This window comes from Saccostrea cucullata, unplaced genomic scaffold (assembly GCF_032062105.1).
Source record: "Saccostrea cucullata isolate Sc308-1 unplaced genomic scaffold, CSIRO_AGI_Scuc_v1 ctg368, whole genome shotgun sequence".
NCBI lineage: Eukaryota > Metazoa > Mollusca > Bivalvia > Ostreida > Ostreidae > Saccostrea > Saccostrea cuccullata.
In genome coordinates this window covers 25,310-50,110 of record NW_026930642.1, presented here as the reverse complement: position 1 = coordinate 50,110, position 24,801 = coordinate 25,310, and the positions used below count along the sequence as shown (strand labels likewise).

The window sequence follows — 24,801 nt, the reverse complement described above, 5'->3', positions numbered from 1 at the left end:
TATATCTACGATTCTTTATATAATTCTTTCTGTTAAATGAATTGTAATTGATAAACATTTGTACATGTTTATAAAGTAAAATATACCACTAACATGTCCATGTTCTTTTTTCTTATATTGAAGCAATCTTAGCAAAAAAATACTGTTGATAATCATTGTTTACTAAAGTAAAGTTTACGCTATATTCAATATAATATATAATATTATTTAGAAAATAAATAAGCACTATTGCTGAGCATTCCCAATCGAAATGTTTTGAAACTTCATGGATATTGTCAATATAAACATCTTTAAATCAACATCAACTTCAAGAAAGCTATTAGTGGAAGAAAATTCATAAAACTAAAGACTTCCTCATATTTTGTTGTTGTCAAAACCCCCTCTTTGTTAATGATTTTCCCTCAAAATCAATTTCATTGCTGTTTTGTATACAAGCTATTATCTAAAGTGTCAGAGCTAATGTTGGAAGCATTTTTATTTTAAATTCTATTAAAAAAAATTAATTTTATAAATTGAACTTAAAGCAATATTTTTAAAGTTTAAAGACAACGACAATCTTCTTTACATCGCGACTTACATCAGTGTTTGTCAGCATAAATGTATAAATGTTTTTTTTCTCTCGTAAATCTCAATCCCAAAGAGCGGGATGGTGTCACTGCATGGGATCTAAGTCTAACATGCAAATATATTAGGAATGAAAAAGGTGAAGAAAACGAGGAGTGGTTGATCTAAAAAAAATTCTATAAACCATACAAATATCTAAAGAGGGTCTAAAACTTGGTACTCTGGAAATTCTAAAGGTGGGATAGAACCCCAGGAGGAGTATGCATTCCCTGTTGACCTTCACACCCATTGTTAGTCACATGTATTGATCAGTTGTCGGAACATTCTGTCGTTAATTTTAGCATTAACAAGTCAGAACAAGTCAGCCAATGGTCCAATGATGGTCACTTAAGTTCATTACAATGCCAATAGAACTAACGAAATGATGATTTAAACGATTTTTAAAATCCTACCATAATCTTATCGCGTATGGTAATAAATATTATAATATGTGGAGGAATTAGATTTAATAAATATTTTCTTTATTTTCATTTTTGCTCTTTGAGACATGTATATGACAATCACATTTTACAGAAGATAAAAGCAAGTGTCAGAAAATTACACAATATATTGGCAACAAATAAAAATCATTAGGAAATGAAAAACATTAATATAATATTTTTCTAAAGAAAATGAAACATTATATTGATGTCTATATCATATGAACATTTCTGATGGAATAATATTCTGACACGAAAGTAACATATGGGGAACTTTGGCACGATAATTAAAGTATATATACATGTACATACAGATACGTAGTTACTGCAACTTTTTGTCTCTTGATTCAACAAGAAATTGCTCAGGTAGGTAAAGTTTTTCACACAATAATAACAATGAACAGATGATCAAATTTGACAGGGTATGACAACATATTGTACCCTGGTATTTAAAACTGTTTCTTCTAATGTTTATAGTAACTAGTTTATTTTATTCTAATTTATCTTGAAGCAAAGTCAAAGATGGCATATTTCCCCCGAGTTTGCATTTTGATTCTTATAGCATTGACCAAAGAGTTGAGGGCTTCAGGTAAAACAAGAATGATTTTGTAGTTCTAACGATTTATATTTATAGATTTTGTGATATTTATTTTGAAACATAAACTTTTCAATTGGATCATTTATTCGGTCTATGTAGTGGACAAAAGGGTTTCGTTAGCTGTTGGAGAGGAACCAAGATTCAGATCATATCCGCCAACTACGGACGAACAGACAAAAAGATGTGTCCGGGTGGTAAATCTGATACAAATACATGTCGATCAAAGACGTCAGAACTCAAGGTGAAATGGAACAGTAATGGGTACCAGACATGTCACCTTCATGCTGCTGATCAGTACTTTGGAGATCCATGCTCTAAATACACCAAATATCTTGAGGTTAAATATCGATGCATAAAGAGTCAAAATCTGCAAAAAGGTATGAAAAAATGACATGTTTATAGCCTTAAAAAGAATTATACGAAAATGGATAATCGAAAGAATACAATAAAATAGATAAAAAATGAATTCAGACGGAAAACACATATGATAATTGAAAAATCTAGCATGTTTATTTAACCTATACATATTCCATCTACTAACAATACACAAAAGCTAAAAATTAAGCTTTTAATTATAAGAGGAAATGAATTTTGAGATAAAATATTGCAAGGTAATATTAATGAACTTGTAGTTTTTTCCTCTATTAAACTAAAGCTGTCCTAATGTATAATATTTACATAAAATCTTACTTTCTAATTAAGATTTTTTTAATATGACTTACCTTTCTTTTTTCCCATAGACAAATCAATAATTGCTTTTAATGCGTACATGACGAAAGATTTACATCTACATAGAAACACTCCGTCCAATGTTGTTTATGATGGTGTATATTACAACTTCGGAAACGCTTACAACCCTCAAAATGGAATCTTTACAGCGCCGTCTGACGGACTGTATGTGTTTACCTGGACAAGCCATGTTGCTGTCAAAAAGATTTTTGATTCTCGTATTCTTGTAAATGGAGTCCACAAAGGATACGGAAACTGTAACAACGAGCCTGGTTCTGGTCTTGGAAATTGTGCAAATACAGTACCTTTGGTTCTGAAAGCTGGAGACAAAGTAAACATTCGTACGACTAATGCAAATAACTTGAGAGAACTTTGGTCTAGTTTTAAGGGTTGGAAGGTAAAATAAAGGATTTTTCGAAAGTCTATTTGTTTTATATGATGTACGAGTAATAATGTTTTTAATGAAATCCATGAAAGAAAATAAAATTGAGAATTCCTTTATGTAGGAATACCTTATTATTTCATGCAATCCTGCTCAAGTATGAAAATTGTCCCAAAAGTCCGAGCTAAAGTTATTAACACATCTGCCCTTTGTAATACAAGCAACATAACATTGGGCTAGCTTACTTCTAAAGAATAAATTAAAAAAAGAGAGATAATGTACGAAATTGAAGGATTTGGATATTAATTGTCTACAATTTCACTAATAAAATCCAGAACCTGGGTGAGGATAGGTCAATTTCAAGTACCTTATTACGAGAAGTAGAGTCGGTATTGTTACATATTAAAGCCGCAATTTACATACATATATCAGCCGTCGATCTATTCTACTTTTAAAAAATATCTTCTGAGATAATTCTATGCAGGTTAAGTGTATACAAAAGTAAATTTCATCCTGCTTCAAAAGCAAAAACGTGTTTAATGATTGCTGAGCGTAATTTTTGAAACAAATGTATTTCCATTTGACAGAAATATATAATTCAGAAAAATGTCAGCGTAATGGTATGTCTTAGAATTCAGTATCTATAAAACATTTTCTCAACGCCTGTGCTCTTTGCTCTTAATATTTATCTGTTTGTTTTACAAATATTTTATAAGTAATCTATGCTTCAGGTCGTCAGTTAGTTGGAGGGGTAGATGCAAGGACAGAGATCCAGAGAAGTTATACCCACATACTCAATCGGAATAAAACTCGAGTAATCAAAGAATAACACAGATATATGAAAGAAATGTCTTGAGAAATCTCAAGAACAGGAAAGTCATGATCACAATTTGACATAGAAATATATTAGGAATGAAAAAGGTGAAGAAAACGAGGAGTGGTTGATCTAAAAATAATCTATAAACCATACAAATCTCTAAAGAGGATCTAAAACATGGTACCCTGGAAATTCTAGAGGTGGGATTAGAACCCCAGGAACAGTATGCATTCTCTGTTGACATTCACATCTGTCGTTAGCCACATGTAATGATCAAATTGACGGAACATTCCGTAGTTCCGTAGGCCCGATGATAATCACAAAATCATTACAATAACAATGAAATTAACGAAATGCTGACTTCAATTAAGAAATAAGATATCATTTTTAAAGTTTCATTGGGGTATGACATGAAGTCGTCACTTGATCAAATTCTATAATGCCCGAAGGTTTTATTCATGTTACAGAAATATAGGCATTATTTAGACTTTGATTTTGAAATGCAACGTAAAGTATCTACGACATGTGACGTCACAGTCAGAACTTTCCAAATTGCTTCTGCAGTTTGCTTTCCATGCGCAAGAGTGTCTTATCATGTGACCAACTGCATGTCATTGAAAATTGAATTTCAATTTTATTAGCATTGTTATATAAGGAAAGACATCAGCAAATGTAAATATTCAAATTTGAAATACACATGAATTTATTTGTCGACGGCCTGTCTCGGTTAAAGAATTGATCGTACTCGAAACATGCTGTATAGTATATCGAATAGCACGTAAACACCATATCCAGCTACATTTAGGAAAAATGGCTATCGAAATCATATTGTTAAAATAATCGCACTTGTCTAAAACTTTAGTTGGTAGTTGGCTCTTTTGTACGTAAATCATTTAAAACAGAAGTGACGGACTCTTTGGTGTTTTTATTTTAAGTTTAATGGGATATATTATTTCGACATATGAATGAAAGTAACTATTGATATTGATAATTCATCGTCGATATAGCTAAATGTGGAGTTGAAGGTCAGAACAAGTTTTCTTGTTTTTTTAATAAATTCTGCTGAATAGGAATATAAAAAGAGGTCAGTCAATAAAGGATTACAATTAGAGTCCATTCTATTCCAACAGTTTGTTGGAAGACCTGGTATCCAGAGACTACATAAATGCTGTCAAGAGAAACTCCAGTATCCTTTTAGTATCAACTTCAGAGTACTGTTGTGAAGAATCAAACTGGTTTTTATAAAATAATTTTGTTGATGAACAATCTCAAAAAGCATACCGGGGTAATTCCTACCTACATTTTTATTGAAGAAGCAATTGTCTTAGATAATGCATAGTTTTTCATTTATTCTAAGGAATGACTGTATAAAGTGTAGAGAAGTAGTACGTTTTGATTTATGGACTTTTGAAAAAAAAAATGGCGATTTAAAATTTTCTTAAAGTTCTCTGGTGTATTTGAGAATAGCAATCTGATTTACACAACTTACAGAATATGTTGTAGCACAATGTCTTCTTTATAGCAATCAGTCTTTAAAAATCTTCTTCTCATGATCAAGAATAGCCAAGCTATGATTGGACACTCCGGAAGCTTCCGCAGGTAGTGTTGATTTAAATTTATTTTAATAATAAGCCCCTGGGGTAGAATGGGACTATTAAATGTTACTTACATAAGAATATATTACGAAAAGAATTATGAGCTGATAAACAATAGAAGGGCCAAAGTGACTCAGGTACGCGTTGTGGTCCATTGGGGCTTTAGTCTTATTTAGCGTTTAGCTTTCAATATTTTTCATATACCAAGGATCGGACAAAATTTCTATAAATGAAAAGGCATTTATGACTTACAAACATAAGAATGAATACAATTTTAAGATTTTTTTTTCAAAATTCTGAGTGGTAATTGTACAAGTAAAAAATGTTTGTAGAATGTGTATTAGTTTATCCTGCAGCTACCCCTTGCATTGATCTAATAAAGGTCACCTAACAGACCAAACCTATATTCGTCCAATGCCCTAATCATGCCTCGTGCAAGTCTCGCCCTTTATTACTTTTTTTTACCCTCCCCCATATCATGCATAGATCGCGAATACATCAAGACCACGAGCATTATTTTATATCAATTTCGATTTTAAACTGCAGGTTTTTGATTCTTTGCCACCTTCTTGCAAAAAGTAATAGATGTTCTAATGTTATTAGGATTTATTTGTGTAATTACTGATTGCTTGTCCATATATTCATGATTGATTGTTGGATTAATCTACGAACAAAAATTGATAAAGAACTATATGCGGTATATTGCATATGTTTGCCCCCACAAAAGTCAAATTTTGAAAACTTCCTGAAATGTGCTGAATTCAATAAATTGTACGAGAAATATAAGTTAACAGAAAATATTATAGTTCCAGAGCAGTGTATTCACAATTTCTGTTTTTATGACGTCACAAACTAGTCCGATTTTATATCCTTTTTCAGAAAGAGGACAAAATGGACAAAATTTCAACAATTTAATCTTTAAAATTTATAGAGCGCATGTGTGTTCAGGAACAATATTGACATATTTCATTGATATTATCATTCTACACATTATATCAAAATATTTATCCTGAACACACATGCGCTCGGTTTTTTATTTAAAATATCGACGAAATATGTACATTTTTCTACAAAATTCATAAAAAACTGAAATTTACGTCATATTTGTGACGTCATTACGTACATATGACGTCATTACTTATGAAATTATTCAGTGCTTTGAAGTCAGCATATACTCCCCTGTTTAAGGACTTAATTAAATATTACTCCATCAAAGTTTGATTTGGGGGGGCAAATGTTGGTTAATACCGCATATAGTTCTTTGTGACAATGGGTTCCCTAAAAACTTTGCTTGATAACGCTTGTATTGGTGACTTAAATAGCAGATGACACAAAGTAAGAAATATGAAGAAAACGCTAAGGAACAGTGACTAACTATATGTTTATGTCCTACCACTATTCTATCACGTACGGTAGTTAAATACATCTAATATATAGAGAATTAGATTTTATCGATCTTTTCAATTTTTCCTACTCTTTGATACATCTTTATTGCAATAACTGTTAACAGAAGTTAAAAGCACGTGTGAGAAAATTACACAACATACTGGTAACAGATTAAATGAAGAAAATAGAAACATTATAATGTTTTTAAATAGAAAACGAAACATTAAATATTGATGGCTATATCATATGAACACGATAATTAAAGTATATATACATGTACATACAGACACGTAGTTATTGCAACTTTTTGTCTCTTGATTCAACAAGACATTGCTCAGGTAGGTATAGTTTTTCACACAACATTAACAATTAACAGATCATTAAAATTAAAAAAAAAAGTATGACAACATAATTCATTGTATTTTACACCGTTTATTCTTCTGATTGTAGTAACTAGTATTTTATTCTATTTTATTTTGTAGCAAAGTCAAAGATGGCATACTTCCCCTGGGTTTGCATTTTCATTCTTTTAGCATTGACCAAAGAGATGCGGGCTTCAGGTAAACCCAGAATGTATTTTGTAGTTCTAATGATTCAGATTTATAGATTTTGTGAAATTTTTTTTAAACATAAACTTATCAAGTTAGATCAGTCCTTTGCCCTGTGTGGAGGTCAAAAAGGCTTCATACGCTGTTGGAGAGGAACCAAGATTCAGATAATATCCGCCAACTACGGACGAACAGACAAACAGGTGTGTCCAGGAAGTAAATCTGATACCTGTCGTTCGAAGACGTCAGAACTCAAGGTGAAATGGAACTGTAATGGGTACCAGACCTGTCACCTTCATGCTGCTGATCAGTATTTTGGAGACCCGTGTCCTAATTATTCCAAATATCTGGAGGTTAAATACAGATGTGTGAAGAGTCCAAATCCACAATCTAATGGTATGAAGTAAAATTCATTCGTTGAATTTTTAAAATAAAATGTTTATAAAAATGAAATGTAGAAAATGCAAATTCTAAAGGATGCAAAAACGTATTTAAAAAAAAAAATATGAAAATTAGAGGTGAGCAGTGAGCTCACTAAATGATACCCCTCCTCCAATATGATTATGATGGCATCTGTCCGTCCGTTCTGTTTGTTACTCTTTGGGGTACCCATCTCTTATCCGAATCTGTTTTATATCAAAGGATAAAATTTTAATGAGACTTTCACATAATCTTTGCTACCTTTTATCTAACTGTTTGATCCGAAACATATTTTAGGTTTCCCATAACAAAACACAGATACTGCCATTCTTCTATAATATTAAAAGGTATTCATCTCTCGTCCACAACTCCTCCTTTACCACTAAACAAAATATAATGATACTTTCACAGATTCTTTATTATATAACACCTCCTATGTTATGTCTGAGACTTACTTCGTATCTCCCAGAGCAAAACATGGACTTTCCCATGATATTCATATGGGAGGCCGGGGTATCATTTAGTGAGCAAAGTATTCACATCACCACTAGTTATGTTCCCCAAACGAAGTTGGGGAACATATTGTTTTTACTCTGTTTCTTATTATTATTATTATTATTTTTCTTCTTCCTGGGAAAATTTTGTCCACGAGTGATCTTGTAAACTACACATCCGACTAAGGTAAAATGTTTTTAGGGTCAGTAGACATGTTATGTAGATTTGCCGAACGAAGGTCATTTTGCGCGCACGTGCTTGCAAGAGCGCGCACGTGCAACACGAAAAATGACCAATATAATGGATATTGCTGTAACTTTTCTTTTTCTTGATGAATTTTTTTGAAACTCATAATGTAAGGATACTTTAGTAGTATAGACAAGATGGCATGGTCAAAATAGCAAGATCTCACGCGCATGCACGTGCGCTTTGCTCTGATTGGCTGAAACTAAAGTCTCAATATCTTTCTTGTTTCTTGTCATAATCTTTTGAAATTTTGAACATAGTCCTACATTATGAAGATCTACAGCATGATATATAAAAATTTTCATGAAAGCATGCGCATGCGCGTGTGCTGCAATCTGATTGGCTGAAACTTTAAATGGCTATATCTCCTTTGTTTTTTGACGAAATGCTTTGAAATTTAAAACATAGTCATGCATTAGGATATCCTAAAATATGATATAGAAAAAAATCATGAAATCACGCGCATGCAAGTGTGCTGCAATCTGATTGGCTGAAACCTTATATGGCTATATCTCCTTTGTTTTTTGACGAAATGTTTCGAATTTTAAAATATAGTCATTTATTTAGATATCCTTCAATACGATAAAGATAAAAAAAATTATGAAATCACGCGCATGCATGTGTGCTGTAATTTGATTGGCTGAAACTTCAAATGGCCATAACTCCCTTGTTTTTCAACCAAACAAGAATTGGATTTAGAACATAGATAAATATAAGGGACTCCTACAAGAAGGTGTAGTCATTATGCACGTGCTTGCGTGTGTGTGCAAGTGAAATGAGTAAAATTAAAAATACACCCGAATGAGTGTATTTTTTTTTATACTTTTGGATTAAATGCTTTGATATTAAGTATATTAAAATTTGAGATAGTGTAGACAAGATAATATGGTCGTTACGCACATGAACACGCGTGCAATGCCTATTTTTAAATATATTTTGTATTTTTCTGGGAAGACCTTGATTAAGTCTAAATTCCATAAAGTATTTCTTATCTAATAGAGATTACAGGGAATATGGCACCAAAAGGGAGTTGGGGAGCGTTTGGGGAACATCTGTAACGGTCCCCGTTACAATTAGCACTAGTTTTTGTTGTATTCTTTGTTGTAGATAACTCTATATGATCGCCTTTAATGCGTACATAACCAAGAGATTACATCTACATAGAGACACTCCCGTCAATGTTGTATATGATGGTGTTTATTACAACTACGGAAATGCCTACAATCCCCATAGTGGATACTTTACTACGCCATCTGGCGGACTCTATGTGTTTACCTGGACAAGTTTTGTTGAGGTGAATAAAATCTTTGATGCACAAATTCTGGTAAATGGAGTCCAGAAAGGATACGGAAACTGAAACAATGAGGTCCGGGTCATGAAAATTGTGCAAATACGGTACCCTTGGTCCTGAAAGCTGGAGACAAGGTGAACATAAGAACAACAAATGCAAATGACTTAATACAACTTTGGTCTAGTTTTAAGGGATGGAGAGTTAAATAGAAAATGTGGAATGTATGTTTGTTGTATCAATGTTTTATGCTGTACATTATTCGAATACTATATAATGGAACGTTATAGTTAATTTTATATAAGTGTTTCGTTTTACATAATTTTCTCCTGGCAGATGGCAGATCAATAAAATGTGATAAGTTGAAAAGTGCCTTTATGCTTGTATATAATAGGTTTAAACCTATGAAATAATTCATTATTTTAAACTCAACAAATTGAATGCATGGACTACGTGGATTACTGATGTTGTTGATGTGAAACCAGGTCGATCGTTTATGGGTAAACAATGACTTCGTTGTCAAGTGATGAACTTGAATTAAAACAACTTTTAATACAAATTACTTGATAATATCTCTCAGCTGATTCGATACTGAAGAGCATGCTCTACGTATGAACAATTTCTAAAACAAGGCAAACCATTGACTAATTTATTGATGAAATAAGAATATCAGCAGTCTCGTTTAAAGTCATTATTTCCTAAGTTCTGTGGTCGATGCAATGACCTTGTCAGCAAATACAATTCATCATTTGGTCAAGGCTGACTTTCGTTTTTCGTACATGTACTAATTTTTAGGCATTATTTACACACTGAATTTTCTCTGATAAGTTCCCGATCATGACAAAGAAAACATGGCGGGTGTGACTGGTCGGCAGGGAATGCTCGTTCCTCCATGGCACCTGATCCAACAAATCCAAGATATTTTGAACGTCCGTGATTGCTCTACTCTAAATTCTTATTGTCTCATGTACTTTTGAGCTTGAATACTGTTCGTTATCTTCATATATTTCATAGACTGGTTTTATAACAAACCATAAATACAAATATAAATATTAATTTAAGTTGCTTTCAATCAAAACTAGAAGAAAGGTTTAACTATAAAAGGTGAAGATAACGAATGATCTCAGGAAATCTATGAACATTACAAATGTGTGAAGAGGGCAAAAACGAGCACCGGAAATTCCAGAGCTGGGATCAGGTGCCTAGGAGAAAAAAGCATCCCCCGTTGACCGGTCATACCCTCTGTGAGCCCTATGTATTGATCAAGTAAAATGATTTTCCCTTAGTCAACTCAGTATAAAAAAATCTAACAATTGGTATGAAACAAGTCAGCCAAAATAAAACCCAATGATATGATGTTTTTGCTAACAATGTCAGTATAACGACCATAAGATTTACGAAAAGCTGACTCTAAATGAGATTGATGAAATCCCTGTAACATCAACTAATCAGTGAGTAGCACGCCTCTTTTTAAAAATTAATCGTACTCAGAACAAGCTGTTAAAAACGGATAAGGTTGAAGAGATACAGGTAATCACTAATTGTATAGTTTTACAAAAAAAAGAAGGAAAGTTGACGATAGAATGGAAGCATAAGTGATCTCGTTTGGCATACTTTTAGTTGTTAATTGGCCTTAATCGACTATATATTCAGGAAAACATCCAAATATGAAACATATGGTAGACCCTATGGTGTCTTTTATTTATAAGTTCACTGGGATATATTAAGTCGACGTACGAATGAAAATAACTTTTGTTAATTCATAAAACATTGTCGTTATATCTTTATATCGAATTGAAGGCCACAGGTAGTGTTTCCTCTTCTCATGTAGTTTTTGAAGAAATTCTGCTTGTTAGGAATATATAAACAGGTCAGCTAGTTAAGGAGCACATTTAAGGAATATTGGAATTCCAACAGTTTGACCTAAAACTTATCTCTGAAGACTACATAAATCTTGTCAATGAAGAACTTAAAAATTCTTTCATTATCAACTTCAGAGTACTTGAATGTAGAATCAGAGTGGAAATTTTGCTGATGACCAATTACAAGAAGTGAAAATTTCCGCTATCTAGTTCTTGGATTTACCTTAAAATTTTATTTGTAAATGTTTTCATATTTTGACAACTGAAAAATTGTTTTAACAACAGTTTCATCATAGGAACAGTATATTTATGATTTGTCGAAAATTGTGACTGCATGCGTATATATACTCAGTATATGGGAGACAAGCAAAATGCTGATTTAGCAATCTCATAAACAAAACGTTACGCACAGTATTGGTCCTACAATATCTGACTCTTTGTAGGTGATAAGGAAACTGACGTATGCAGTAGTTAATTATTAGAAATAAAAAAAACCCATCTTATTATATAATTATCATTAAATATACCTATAATATTATTTTGAAAATCATCTCTTTAAGAATGTGAAAATATTTAAAGAATAATAACACGTTTCCAATAATGTTACACTTTTGTTTTTATAAGCTCTATCGTTTCCGACCCTCTTTTTATGTACTAGTCGGAAGCTATATATTTTTTAAAAACCATATAGAGACAAAATGGTTCGATATTTAATATATAAAATAGGGGAAAGGTGTGTCAATCAAAGATTTTAGAAAATTAAAGGGTCCCAAGTGTCTGTGATTGGGATGTATATTGTTACAATAAGACAAGGCATTTGGAAGAAATTTGTTGACAAACAAGTACACTTCAGCTAACTTCTCCGTCCTCAACTTCCCTTATGTATGTGGCATTATTCTACGGTAATATGTTGACTTTTCCCAGAAATAGATTATTTTATGATTTTAAACTCAATATGAAATAACACAGTAGTAAATATATTTTTATGTTGAATTTCATAATATGACATTGCAACATAGCCTTTTATCAATTGTGTATAAAAGACTGATATATAGCATGAATCATTTTGTACACTGTAGCCGACAGTCACATATTTGAGAAATTTTGAAAAAAAAAATAAAATACTCTAAACATTAACATCAAGCAAATATCAATTAATAGAAGTATATTAAGTCAATATGAAATTCTCTTTTTTGTCCAGTTTAAATTATTAGTTAATACCAGGTAATCACGACCACAGACCATTAATAAATGCATGATGTCGAATATTTCATTTGAATTACCAAAAACCTGTTACATTCATTCATCTACTTCGTAGTACATGTAACCTTAACCCTTATATATAACACACCTTACCTATAGAGAGTCACATTTACAGATTCTACTGCAGCACTGCATGTGCAGATATTGACAATTATATTTTCCAGGTATAGTCAATATTTAAACTTTACTAAACTGGCAATACTTAACATTATGGTTTAGTTTTGCATCGTTCATTCTCAGGCCATCTTTAGGTCAGCCGATACGTCCTCAAATATCTGTATTGTATGACTTTATATTTTTGTAAAGTATCAAAAGCATTCAAAAGAACGAGGGAGCTTTTGATTGACATTCGGCAGGAATCTGGGCGTAATTGAAAAGTGAAAATTTTATCGACATGCTACATGAAATTTTAAAAACATTTTTTTTTATTTATCGGGTTCCTGTGACAGGAAAGGAAAATATATTCCCGAAATTGAGATTTGATTTGCTAAAAAATAACTTGAAAATTGGCCAGATCAGACATTTGGTACAAAATGATACATTTTAAAACACGTTTTTCTAAATTTTTTTTTATCTCTGGGTCTTCTCTCCATGATTTTGAAACGTTATTTGTGTGCATTTTAATTCAAAGAAACGAATACACGTTTTTAAAAAATGGAGAGAAGACCCAGAGACCACGAAAAACGAACTTTTTCCAAAAAAAATCCAAATGTGTGAATGTGGTACTTCTTTGTCCTTTTAAAATTATTTGTGTATGTGTAGCGGTAATAGCTCAGTAAGTTGGGCTACCTGTTCAGTGCACTGCAATCGAGAAGTTTTTGGTTCGAGCCTGGCATGGGTATGATGGGGCGTTAATTACTTTTTTTTATGCAAACAACCATTTATTTCGTCAGTTTCGTTTTAAGTACTTGTGTATCAAAATTTTGAATTAGATAATTTTGGTTCAGTTTGGTTCTCAATTCTAATCTTCTATTCTATATAATGTACATGTACACGTATCATGCATCAATATGAATTAAATATTTTAGGTGTTTATTTTTTGTGAAACATTACTATGTTATAGTACCTCCTAGGAAAAACGGACAAAAATGTTACAATCTCACACTTTCAAACTAAATGAAAAAAAAACAAACTATAAACGTGTTTGTAAAATCTGACCAGCTATGTTCAGCCAACCAAATCATGGACATTTAAAGAATAAATGTTTCGTACAAATGATTCCTGCAGATCACACGCCAAATGCGCCCATCTTCTTTAATTATAATCTGATTTCTAAACCAGTTTCTGATCATCTTAAAATAAATGAAACACTGGAAAATTTGATCTGGGACAATTAATATTTTCCAAAAAGGATTATATAAGAAACACTACCCTCTGCTATCTTGCACAAATGCTTGGTAAGGAACCTCAGTTTTTTGTAAGTAAACAAATTAATTTTTTTTTACTATATTATTTAGGATCGTATCATCTGTCCTTAAGAAATATTTTCTTTTCCTCCCCAAACTAAAATAAAAAAAAAACTATTATGCAGGTGAGTATGGAAACTTTTTATATTCAAAAATGTATGAAATACATGAAGTTAAAATATTTATCCATGTGTAGTAAACTTCGGAATGTTTGGGAGAAAAAAAAAAGTAGTTTCCTGCTGGTTTTTAAAAAAGTTTTGAGTTTGGCCATTTGATTCAGTCGGTCAGGAGAAGACAATTTTTAAAAGATGACAAATTAATTTTTTCTCTCAAGAAAAGATAATTTTGCATTATTTTATGTACATTTACTTTGTAAAGGTCGTTAAACAATGTTTGTTTTTAATATTAATAAATTTAATGATGTATACAAATTATTTTAATTCATAGTTCTAAGATGTGTTCAAATGATAAGTGGAATAGAATTTTTTCAGAAATATATCTTTCAATAATCAAAAACCCCCTAAAGCTTCCTTTTTTTTTACATTCAAAACTGTTCGGGTTGTTCAATAATGAGAGATTTTCTATTGAAGAGAATTCCATTAGGCATAAAGTGATTTTACATCCGTGAAGAGAAAAAATCCACTTTTATGTTTGTTTTTTTAAATGGAAAATAACGCTGTTGCCAATTGACAGAAATTGATGAAACCGTTTCTATCAACCATTTTCCTTCTTTTGCCTTCCATGGGAATGACAAGAGTCCCAGGTTGGTTATTTCAGTATTTCATGATTATGAATCGGAACTTAATACAAAGTCGATATTTTCAATTCAATCGCGTACATGTTTATGTAAATTTTTTTAATATAGATCAGACCTTTGCTCTTTGTGATGACCAGAAAGGCTTTATACGGTGTGCCAAAGGTACCAAGATACAGATTCTCTCCGCTAATTTTGGTCGAACAGACACACATATCTGTCCCGGAGGTAAAACTAACACTTGCACCTGTCGGTCAGAGACATCTGAAATTAAAGTCAAATGGAACTGTAATGGGTACCGAACCTGTCACCTCCATGCCTCCAAGAGAATATTCGAAGATAAATGTCCAAATTACAGTAAATATTTAGAAATCAACTATCAATGTGTTCAAGGACTGAACGCGCGCCCTTTTAGAAGGTAAATAAGAGAATTAGAACTATAATATCTGCAGCTTATTATTATGAAATGAAAAATCATAATCCTCTCGTTAAATGTTTTTGCAATCACGTTCGTTTTAAAATATATTTTATTCATTATTGATAGATTCATTTTAAAGATTTATATTTCTTTAAAAACTACTCAACAAAATACATTTTTCTTTGAGATAAATGCGTATTTCAGCTAAAATTAAAATATTATTTTATATCTCTTACTCTATAGAAAAAAAGCTTCATAGCTTTCCATGCATGTACGCATCGAACTTTACACCTGCACAGTTTTCAGGGATGGAAAATTTGACATTTTTTTTAGCCTTGTCTACAACTGATCATAAATTACTTGAATAAAGGAATATTTGATTCTTAGATATTTGACTCCCCCAAATTAAAAAAAAAAACCAGAAGAAAGAACATTTGAACAGGTTTAAAAAATTCCAAACCTAATTGGGGCTACCTTGTCTCTATCTTTAGATGTCCATCGAGTACATGATGTTGTGACGTTAAGTCAAAACATTTTAAAGTAAAAAGGATTTACCGAGAGAAAGTTTCAAAAATTTAATTAACTACGAGGGACGTTCAATGAATAATGTCATCACGTCGATTACATACAGCATAAAAATCATATGCCATTAAGCTTGACTTTTCTAGTTATTAAATCTTTAATGAATTGATCACAGTTTATGTGGCCACTTTTCCTCACATTATAGTTCCATTGTGAGAAGCTGGACAACTAGGGCTATTCGAGACACTGCATTTAAAATGAATAGTCAAGAATCAGTAAAAAGTTTAATACTCAAAGGTCACCCAATTGTTTTTGAAAAATGAGTGAAAACGACAGCTTGTAGGAATATCAGAACAATTCTCTTAAAAAATAAGAAAAAATGTACCTTTCCACGTTAGTCTGAAATTCAAACAGATATTGAAACTTGAATCCATTTTGCTTTATACCCTCAAAATGAATTTACAATGAGATACACTTGACAAAACAGCAAAGGCCTGAAAAGAGCATAAAACAGTTTTATATGCTATTTTCTTAAATATTAGTGGTCTTGCTGTTGTTCAAATTCTTACCAGGGGATTAATTTCAATTTCTGGAAGAGCCTAGAAAGCAAACTTTCTGCAAAAAAGTTAAAGGTTTATGAGAGGAAGGAGCCAGAATGAGGAATTCACCACAGAATTCACGTTCATCACAGCGTCCAAACCCACGGGCCATGAAGAGCAAATGAGTTCTGGGGATAAAAAGGATGTTAATGTTTTGTCACGCCAACAATATTTGCCAGCACTTTCAACCTTTGACTTGTTTCATTTCCCAACCTTGAAAAAAAAACCACCTCTAAGAAAGAAAAAAAAACAAGGCAGGAAATCATATATGATCTGCCATATTCCAGTATTCGAAGGGTCATACTAAAAAATGTGCTCTAAAACAATCAGAAATTGAATAAAAAATGTTACGGACATGTGTTTTAATTAAAAGATAATATTTTAGTTTAATCATTAAGATTTAATCATAGAAAAGCGTTTTTGTTTCTTTCCGATCACCGATGACATTAATTATTGTACGTCCCTCGTAATCAGTATAGTTAATCAACAAAAATTGCATTGAAGTCTAAGGGGAAAACGATTTTTGAAAATAAAATAAAATCAAATAATAAGAATATCATTAAATACAGTGGTGGAAAGATGTATTGAAACATTAGAAATAGAATGAAAATTGAAAACTATTTTTGTACCAGATAATAACCTGCGAGGTAAGGATCAACTCTTTATCATGCAACTTTGGAGCGGATACTCCACCACTGCACCACGCGGGCGACCACAGTATCTTTCGTTAACAACGATTTAATAATGATAGGTATCATCAAAGATTTTTTCCGCTTTGTAAAAATCGCACTGTTCAATATTTTTATCAGCTTTTTGATATTTTACTCTCATTTAACCACCACCAGAATGGGAGAGGATTGATCATTTTGGCCTTTTTCATGCAAAGATGGCATCTCTTTTAAGTTTTAAGTTAATGCATATTAAACAAGTTAGTATATATGTTCTTCAAATTTCATCATTATCCTATTGATTTCATATCTATTAACCCCCACCCCACCACCATCTTCAACAAATGTTTTCGGCAATTTTTGTCTTAATTTGTCCCCTGTCATCTCGGCAATAGATTTTCTGTCCTGGTAATGCTTTAAAATCGAAATAGAAAAAAACTTACTCTTATAAACTCCTCCCCATATAATCCAGAATCCAATAATGGTCCATTTAGTTTTTTAAAACACAAATCGTTAGCACTACATATAAAATATGGATTGGAATCCAACGGTAGGATGTGGAGACCGGTCCTTCAGATTAGACCTTAAAAACTGAGGTCCTGTGTCGCAATTGGCACGATGATTGTCACTGCTCAATGGCCCTAGGTGTCGAGCATAGGTCAAAATATGCCAGCTTTCCGCCGACAAATGTTGGCGTCTCCACATGATGGAAAACATTGTCGAGAGGGACGTTAAACAACACAAAAAATCTTCCTTGATCAAGAATCTTGCAGCCGCCGGTTGGTAGTCAGATATCCTTCTCACCCTAGTGGTCCTTAGTCGGAAAATAGCCCTTCAGAGCTAATGTTCTTTGTTGATGTACCCGACTTTAAATAAATATTATCTTATCTTATCACTTTTGGGAACAATGTTAATTTTTTTTTTTAATTTGGCGGAAAAGTATTGTTTTTCTCCTGACTTTGTCATGTCTGTATTAACTTTCGGATACCAGTGCATGGTGATTTGGACAAGACCAGTGCAGTTTTCAGTCAGTATCATATAACAATAACTCGTACAAATTAGCTAAATAGTGAAGAATCAAACAGCAAAGGCACAGAGGACAATGGCAGAACTGGAGCGCTTAGTCAGCCGAAAGGAACTCGTGACAATGTGTAAAATGATGACGTTGCTTGAAGATAAAGCTTCATTATCGTAACCAGCCCTGCAAACTTACGATACTTTAAATCTGCTTACTGTTGTTTACAAGTACCTGTAAATAACACGAAGGGTTTGTAAAATAATTTACAATGCTGAAATCTGTCGCAAACCAAATATACTTACACAACACTGTTTGTGACAGATACTGTATAAATGTACTCCTTAATCTGTTTCAGAAAAAGATACGTCTTATCTATGGAAACACATCTGAAGGTAAGCTCTCTCCTTTTTCTGGATTTTCCGCTCCTTAACGAACCGAAATCGACGAAACTGGTCTAAAAGCAATACTTGAATGTAACGATTTTACAATTTTGAAAGAACAAATAAATAATAATATATCTGAAGAAACTTTTCAAAAAATTGAAAGAGAGATTGGTCTTTTGAAATATTCTCTTAAAGATTTTCCTGGAAAAAGAAGAGCATTTAAGGAGATTGTAAAACCATGTCCTCTTAAATTATTACCAATTAGCCATGATATTGTGATGAATCATTAATAAAAGCTGTACATGTATATGTAGAATATGTTTGTTGGTTTGTTTAATGTCCCTTTCGAGACTTTTTTGATCATATTGAGACGTCACCAGTTGCCAGTGGAGGGCTGAAAGCTTTACTCAGCACTGAGGACCACTGAGCAGTGAGGGGTCTTCCTAGCTACTGCGACAGGAAACTTCGACTAATACAGTCTCATAGGAAACACCGGTTTCCACATTGCACATTGGAATACAAATTCGCAAAGGAAAGATCAACCCCGCGACTCTGGACAAACGCTCTAAACTCTGCAGACTAATTGAAAATCTATGTGGATTGTTGGTTATTTCTGCAGGAAAATTGTTAAAAACAATTAATGGACTATTCATGAGCAGAAAGACTGGAAACATTATTTACAGAAAATACATGGAAATAATGAATACATTTACTTATTCTTCATCTACTGTTATACTAAGAATAGTTTGATATATATATTTAGAATTGTGTACTTAACTGTACATAACCATATACCGGGGGTATATTATTTTCTGAGATCAGATCACTCAACTATAACAATAAATGAAATACATTTAATGGGGTTTTCATGTATCTTGATGTAGCTAACGTGTGCATGTTTCAAAATCCTTGGAAATCCTACCTTTTCCTAGTTTCATAAAACTACAGAATTCATTTTATGAAGCTAAAATATAACTCCCTTTTGTATTATGACAAATTTCATAAAATAATGTAATAATGTAAAAGTAAATTATCAATCTGTTGACGCCCAAACAGATTTTGCTTGAGAAATTGTAAATATTTAAACCCTTATTGGTGTATTTTTTTCCTTTCAAGATTATAAGATCACATATAAAGTTCTTATGTATTGAAACTTAATGTGATATTCCTAAAAAAAAATATTGAATACAGTACATGTTCATTTGCATGTAAATCTACCTTAATGCTAAATGATTAAGTAAAACTATTCTTTTTAATTAGAAGAGAAGACAAAGATGAAATATCTCGACTACAGATACATTGTACTTCTTGTGGCAATGACAAGAGAGGTGAAAACTTCAGGTACTCTTAAATATAATTGTAACTTTAACTTCAATTTAAAATATACGAGACTGAATTATAAAACATTCAACTAATCTTCTTAGACCAGTCTTTTGCATTGTGCGAGGGTCACAAAGGGTTCATACGCTGTTTGCAAGGAACGAAAATTCAGATTGTGTCTGCCAACTACGGACGAACAGATTCACAAGTTTGTCCTAAAAAGAACTCTAGTACACAAACCTGTCGATCAAAAGCGTCAGAACTCAAGGTGAAATGGAACTGTAATGGGTATCAGACATGTCATCTTCATGCTTCTAATCAAAATTTTGGAGATCCATGTCCCAGGTACTCCAAATATCTGGAGATCAGATACCGATGTTTAAAAAGTCCAAATCTTGAAAATGGTGGTACGCAATAAATTATGTAAATTTTGTTATTTCGAAATATTGGTGAAAAAAATTAATGTAGCAGAAATATCAATCAATAAATTTTGTGTTTATCGAATGTTTACTTTTAAATGCATTTAACGCTTATCGTTAGACGACACGTTCCTCAAATATGTCTTTTGTCTTTCTTCGTATTACATAAAAATTTTTGCATATTTGTCATTCTTTTGTGATTGCATTGTTTTCAAAATGTTTTTAAATACAAGTACATCAAAAATTGTGCTATTGGCCATTCAGATGATTACCCCTATGGGATATATAAGAAATATCACCCTTTGGTATCTTGTCCAAATGCGTGGTAAGGCCCCCTAATTTTTTGTGAGGAAATTTGTTTAAGTACCTTTACTTCAACGATAAATTCTTGGGGAATATTATATATTTTTTAGCAACGTGTCATCTGACCTTAATGACATCTTATCAAAACGTGGCAAGAGCTTTCATCTTGTTGATTGTATTATTAATATATTATTTAAAAAAGAAATTTCTTTGTATTTTTCTTGCAGAGAAATCAATAATTGCTTTTAATGCGTACATCACTAAGAGATTACATCTACACAGAAACACCCCTGTAAATGTTGTTTATGATGGTGTTTATTACAACGTCGGAAGTGCCTACAATCCTCATAGTGGATTCTTTACAGCGCCATCTGACGGACTCTATGTGTTTACCTGGACAAGTTTTATTAATGTCAGAAAAATCTTTGATGCTCAAATTCTTGTGAATGGAGTCCAGAAAGGATACGGAAACTGTAACAATGAACTCAGTCCGGGTTATGAAAACTGTGCAAATACGGTACCCTTGGTTCTGAAAGCTGGAGACAAGGTAAACATAAGAACAACAAATGCAAACAACTTAATAGAAACTTGGTCTAGTTTTAAGGGATGGAAAGTAAAATAAAAAATATTTCGAAAGTCTATCTTTGCTTTATTGTTGTACGATGTATAAAATTCCAAATGTTGACATCAAAATTGAAGAACAAATCGGGAATATATTTTTTTAATACATGTCAAGAAACTCCAATTATACATTCAATTAAATTTATTATTACTTATTTAAATTTTTCTAAAAGTTCTTTAGAGTTTTTGAATATCATCATCTGATTAACAACATTACTACTCGAATATATTATTACATGCAAAGGCGTCGGAACTGTGGGGTGGGGCTAGGGGACGTATGTGAACATAAAAAAGGAAAAGGAATCATCGTTCAACAATCTAAAAATTTTAGCTTTTTAAACGTCAACTTCCCTTACTTGTGCTGCAATATACCTTCATCACCTGCATACGGAGCTTTTATTTCTATTTACGTATGTACAATCTCTAAAACGAGGTAAATTATTGACAAAGAAGTTGAAGAAACAAGAATATCATAAGTCTCATTTACAGTAATCAATTCGAAAATACTATGGTAGATATACTTACCATGTTAATGAATACAATTTATTATTAGGTCAAATGCTGACTGACGTTTTTCATAGTAATTGTTAGACCATTATTTAAACGCTAAAATTTCCCGTTATTTCCCGACTATGACAAGGAGCAATCGGCAGGCTTGACCGGTCATGGGGATGCTCAATCCTCCGTGGCACCTGATCCCAGTTCTGATGTTTCGCAGGTTTGTGTTTGCTCTGCTCCTATTTTGAATTTATGGACTTTGGAGTTTGATTACTGTTCGTTATCTCCATAAATTTCATTTGAAATTCAATTGAAGTTCTTTGGATAAACATGCATTAGCTGCAACAGTGTGATATTGATGGGGAAAACTGTTTCAGACACATGTTTTGGATTAACGTACATGTATATCAATCATAGATTCAAAATGCAAAATAAAAATCGAAATGTTTTGTAATGACTAAGATTAATTTTCTTTCCTAATTACACGTCACGTGTAAGTTACACGTTCTCTTTGATGCATAAAATGTACAGACATCGAACAAAAAATAATAATAGAAAGCCCAATAAATTAATGCCAATTGAAAACTTTAATTTCTGGGATCTGTAAATTCGTTTAAAGAACGGACAATTCTTAAATATAAAAAACAGAAAAAAATAGACATTTTCAATTAACTTATAAGCTATATAACTGATAATGGAAAAAAATATGGATCATACAATAATGTTTTCATCGCAGTGTATACTATCATTTTTTTTTTAGATGCAATACATAACTCTTATACTATCATTTTAATTAGTAATTGAGAGTTACATCAAGCCTATAATTTGTTTTGTCACTTTTACTTCGATACACTTTACATATGAACTTCGGTGGGGTTTATAAGTAACAATATCCCTCAAATTCCTTCCCAGTAATGAAAGATGGAGGACAAAATCTTCTGCAAGTTAAAGTACCCATAAATCTGAAAATAAATCGCATTTTAAAAGAATGAAACAAATTAAATGTGAAAACTGATTGTTAAATATTTTCAAAAACTCAAATCAACGTTTTCAAAGTAATATCAATCAGTCAAAAGTAATAATTACATATATATAGAACCCCACTGTTATGAATAACTGATCAACTAAAACGTTTAGCATTTGCTTATTTCCATATTTTCATAAACCACCTAGTACCCCCGGTAATGAAATTTAAGAACAATCTCAATAATTATAAAGGACACGATACTACCAACATTTTCTATATCATTGCATAAGGGCCAAATGTGAAGGACCCTAAAACAAAATGATACCATTAATCATCTGAAGAGTATCTATATATAGTTTTTGAATTCGTTTTTTTAAATGCTGATTCAGACCTCACATGATTGCCCATCCATAGCTCCTGATCCCACCTCTGTTTAAGAAGTTTGCTCTGCTTCCAAATCGTATTGTTTCAGTGGACTTTTCTCCTTGATCATTGTTATCTTCAGATTTCATGAATAAATAGTCTTCTCCAAGCAAAGAGAAAATAACTTCCAATACACACCTATAATAACCTTATAGTTTTGCTCTATACACCAGCACATCTATAAGAATTCAACCAAATTTGTTTATTTCCGAGGATCGGAGTTGGTATAGACTCTAAAAACATTATTTTTAAAAATAATCCGCAAAAAGATGTAGAACATTTTATGTCATATTTACATAAGAAAGCTGGAACTGAACTTTCAAAATTTTCCTGTCAACATTCTGATTACACGTATAAATAACGAAGGTACCGGTATCGTTATTTTCTGGAGAAAAATGCCACATTTTTGTGAACCAAAATTAATAACCAGTGCATAAATGAGTACATAAATAACAATAAACGAATTTTATGAGAAAAATAATAATATTTCATAATTGATATTTCATTCTCTTTCTCTGTTCATTGATACAGGGGTATATGAAAATTCTTCAAAATCATATGTCAGTTTTAAATATTTTTAATATTCCACAGAGCCAAAATGAATTTGAACTACCCTATATATATATATATATATATATATATATATATATATATATATATATATATATATATATATATATATATATATATATATATTGGATTCCGAAACTTCATAAAATTCTTACAAAGATATAGCAGATTTCAAAACCCCTAAAGGATTACATTGTTTGTGACGAGCTGACGCTTTGCTTGTCGAGAACTTTAAATTCTACGTCACATTCTCGCCACATCAAATGAAGTAGCCGAGATAGCGTCTCTCCCACGCTAAAGTCGGTCAGCGGCAATACACATCGCCGACGTTTAACGGGTTTACAATAGGGGACAGAAAACACAAATCTTATTAAACAGTTGAAAAAAACATTATTTATATTATATGCATTTTTAGAGTCCATAATAAATTAAAGGCCGTGAAATTTGATTTTATAGCGTTTACCATTTGTGTATATGGCACGGTATACATGCGATATAAAATGATGTACATGATCAATTTAAATTGCGGGATTTTAAGTATTTCGTCCTGGTCATTCTTGGATTGTGTAGTATTTTTCAAATTACTGGTACTGTTGATGTAAAATGATTTTTCTGTGGAAAAGAGAAATATTCCGTTTATGAATCAAACCATGAAGTGAAAGACTTGAGAACTACATGTAAGTATACATAGATTTTTTTTTACATGAATACACCAAACAACCGTATTATACCAGTACAATATGTACTTGTTCTTTAAGTATCCATACATAAAAGAACATTTCTGTCAAGAAGAGAAGTATGCCTATTCACAATTGTCAATAATTATGTCAAAATACTAAATTTGAACGGGTGCATAGTTTTGCTTAAAAAATACACACGTATAATAGCTCTCTCTCTCTCTTTCTCTCTCTCTCTCTCTCCAGGAAACGTTTCAGTGGCTGTATGTATGTTTTTCACTCTGTTGGATCAGTGATGTTTAAAATATGATCAGGTATTTTCATTAATTATGCACTCTGATTTTTTAATTATCAGCAAGCACACAGTGCATTAAATCCATTCTGATTGCTCATATACGACATACATGCACTGCTGCAGATTTTTTAAATACTTTGCATTATGTAGAAAAGTACTCAAAAGCACATTTTCGCAATCCTTTATAAAACTGAGATTTCTGTAAGAACATGTAAATGCCCATAACAGGGAACACCATACCGAGCACTACGTACGCAGAGTTTTTGCA

General features: G+C 32.0%; 2 protein-coding genes and 1 pseudogene across 2 annotated transcripts; all 3 read left to right on the top strand.

The window, feature by feature from the left end:
* Positions 1 to 1,723: 1,723 nt before the first annotated feature.
* Positions 1,724 to 4,792, top strand: LOC134229417 (uncharacterized; the record flags this gene model as incomplete). Its single annotated transcript, XM_062711173.1, has 3 exons — positions 1,724 to 2,018; positions 2,382 to 2,767; positions 4,640 to 4,792. Coding segments are annotated over 3 exons (834 nt in total), but the record flags the coding sequence as incomplete, so codon positions are not given.
* Positions 4,793 to 6,850: 2,058 nt separating this feature from the next.
* On the top strand, positions 6,851 to 9,759 carry LOC134229416 (EMILIN-2-like; annotated as a pseudogene).
* A 3,047-nt stretch (positions 9,760 to 12,806) lies between these two features.
* Positions 12,807 to 21,104, top strand: LOC134229415 (uncharacterized). The gene is made up of 4 exons (XM_062711172.1): positions 12,807 to 12,836; positions 19,701 to 19,781; positions 19,865 to 20,167; positions 20,710 to 21,104. The coding sequence occupies exons 2-4, from the start codon at positions 19,715 to 19,717 to the stop codon at positions 21,102 to 21,104; spliced, it is 765 nt and encodes a 254-aa protein (XP_062567156.1). The 5' UTR covers positions 12,807 to 12,836; positions 19,701 to 19,714.
* Positions 21,105 to 24,801: the final 3,697 nt, after the last annotated feature.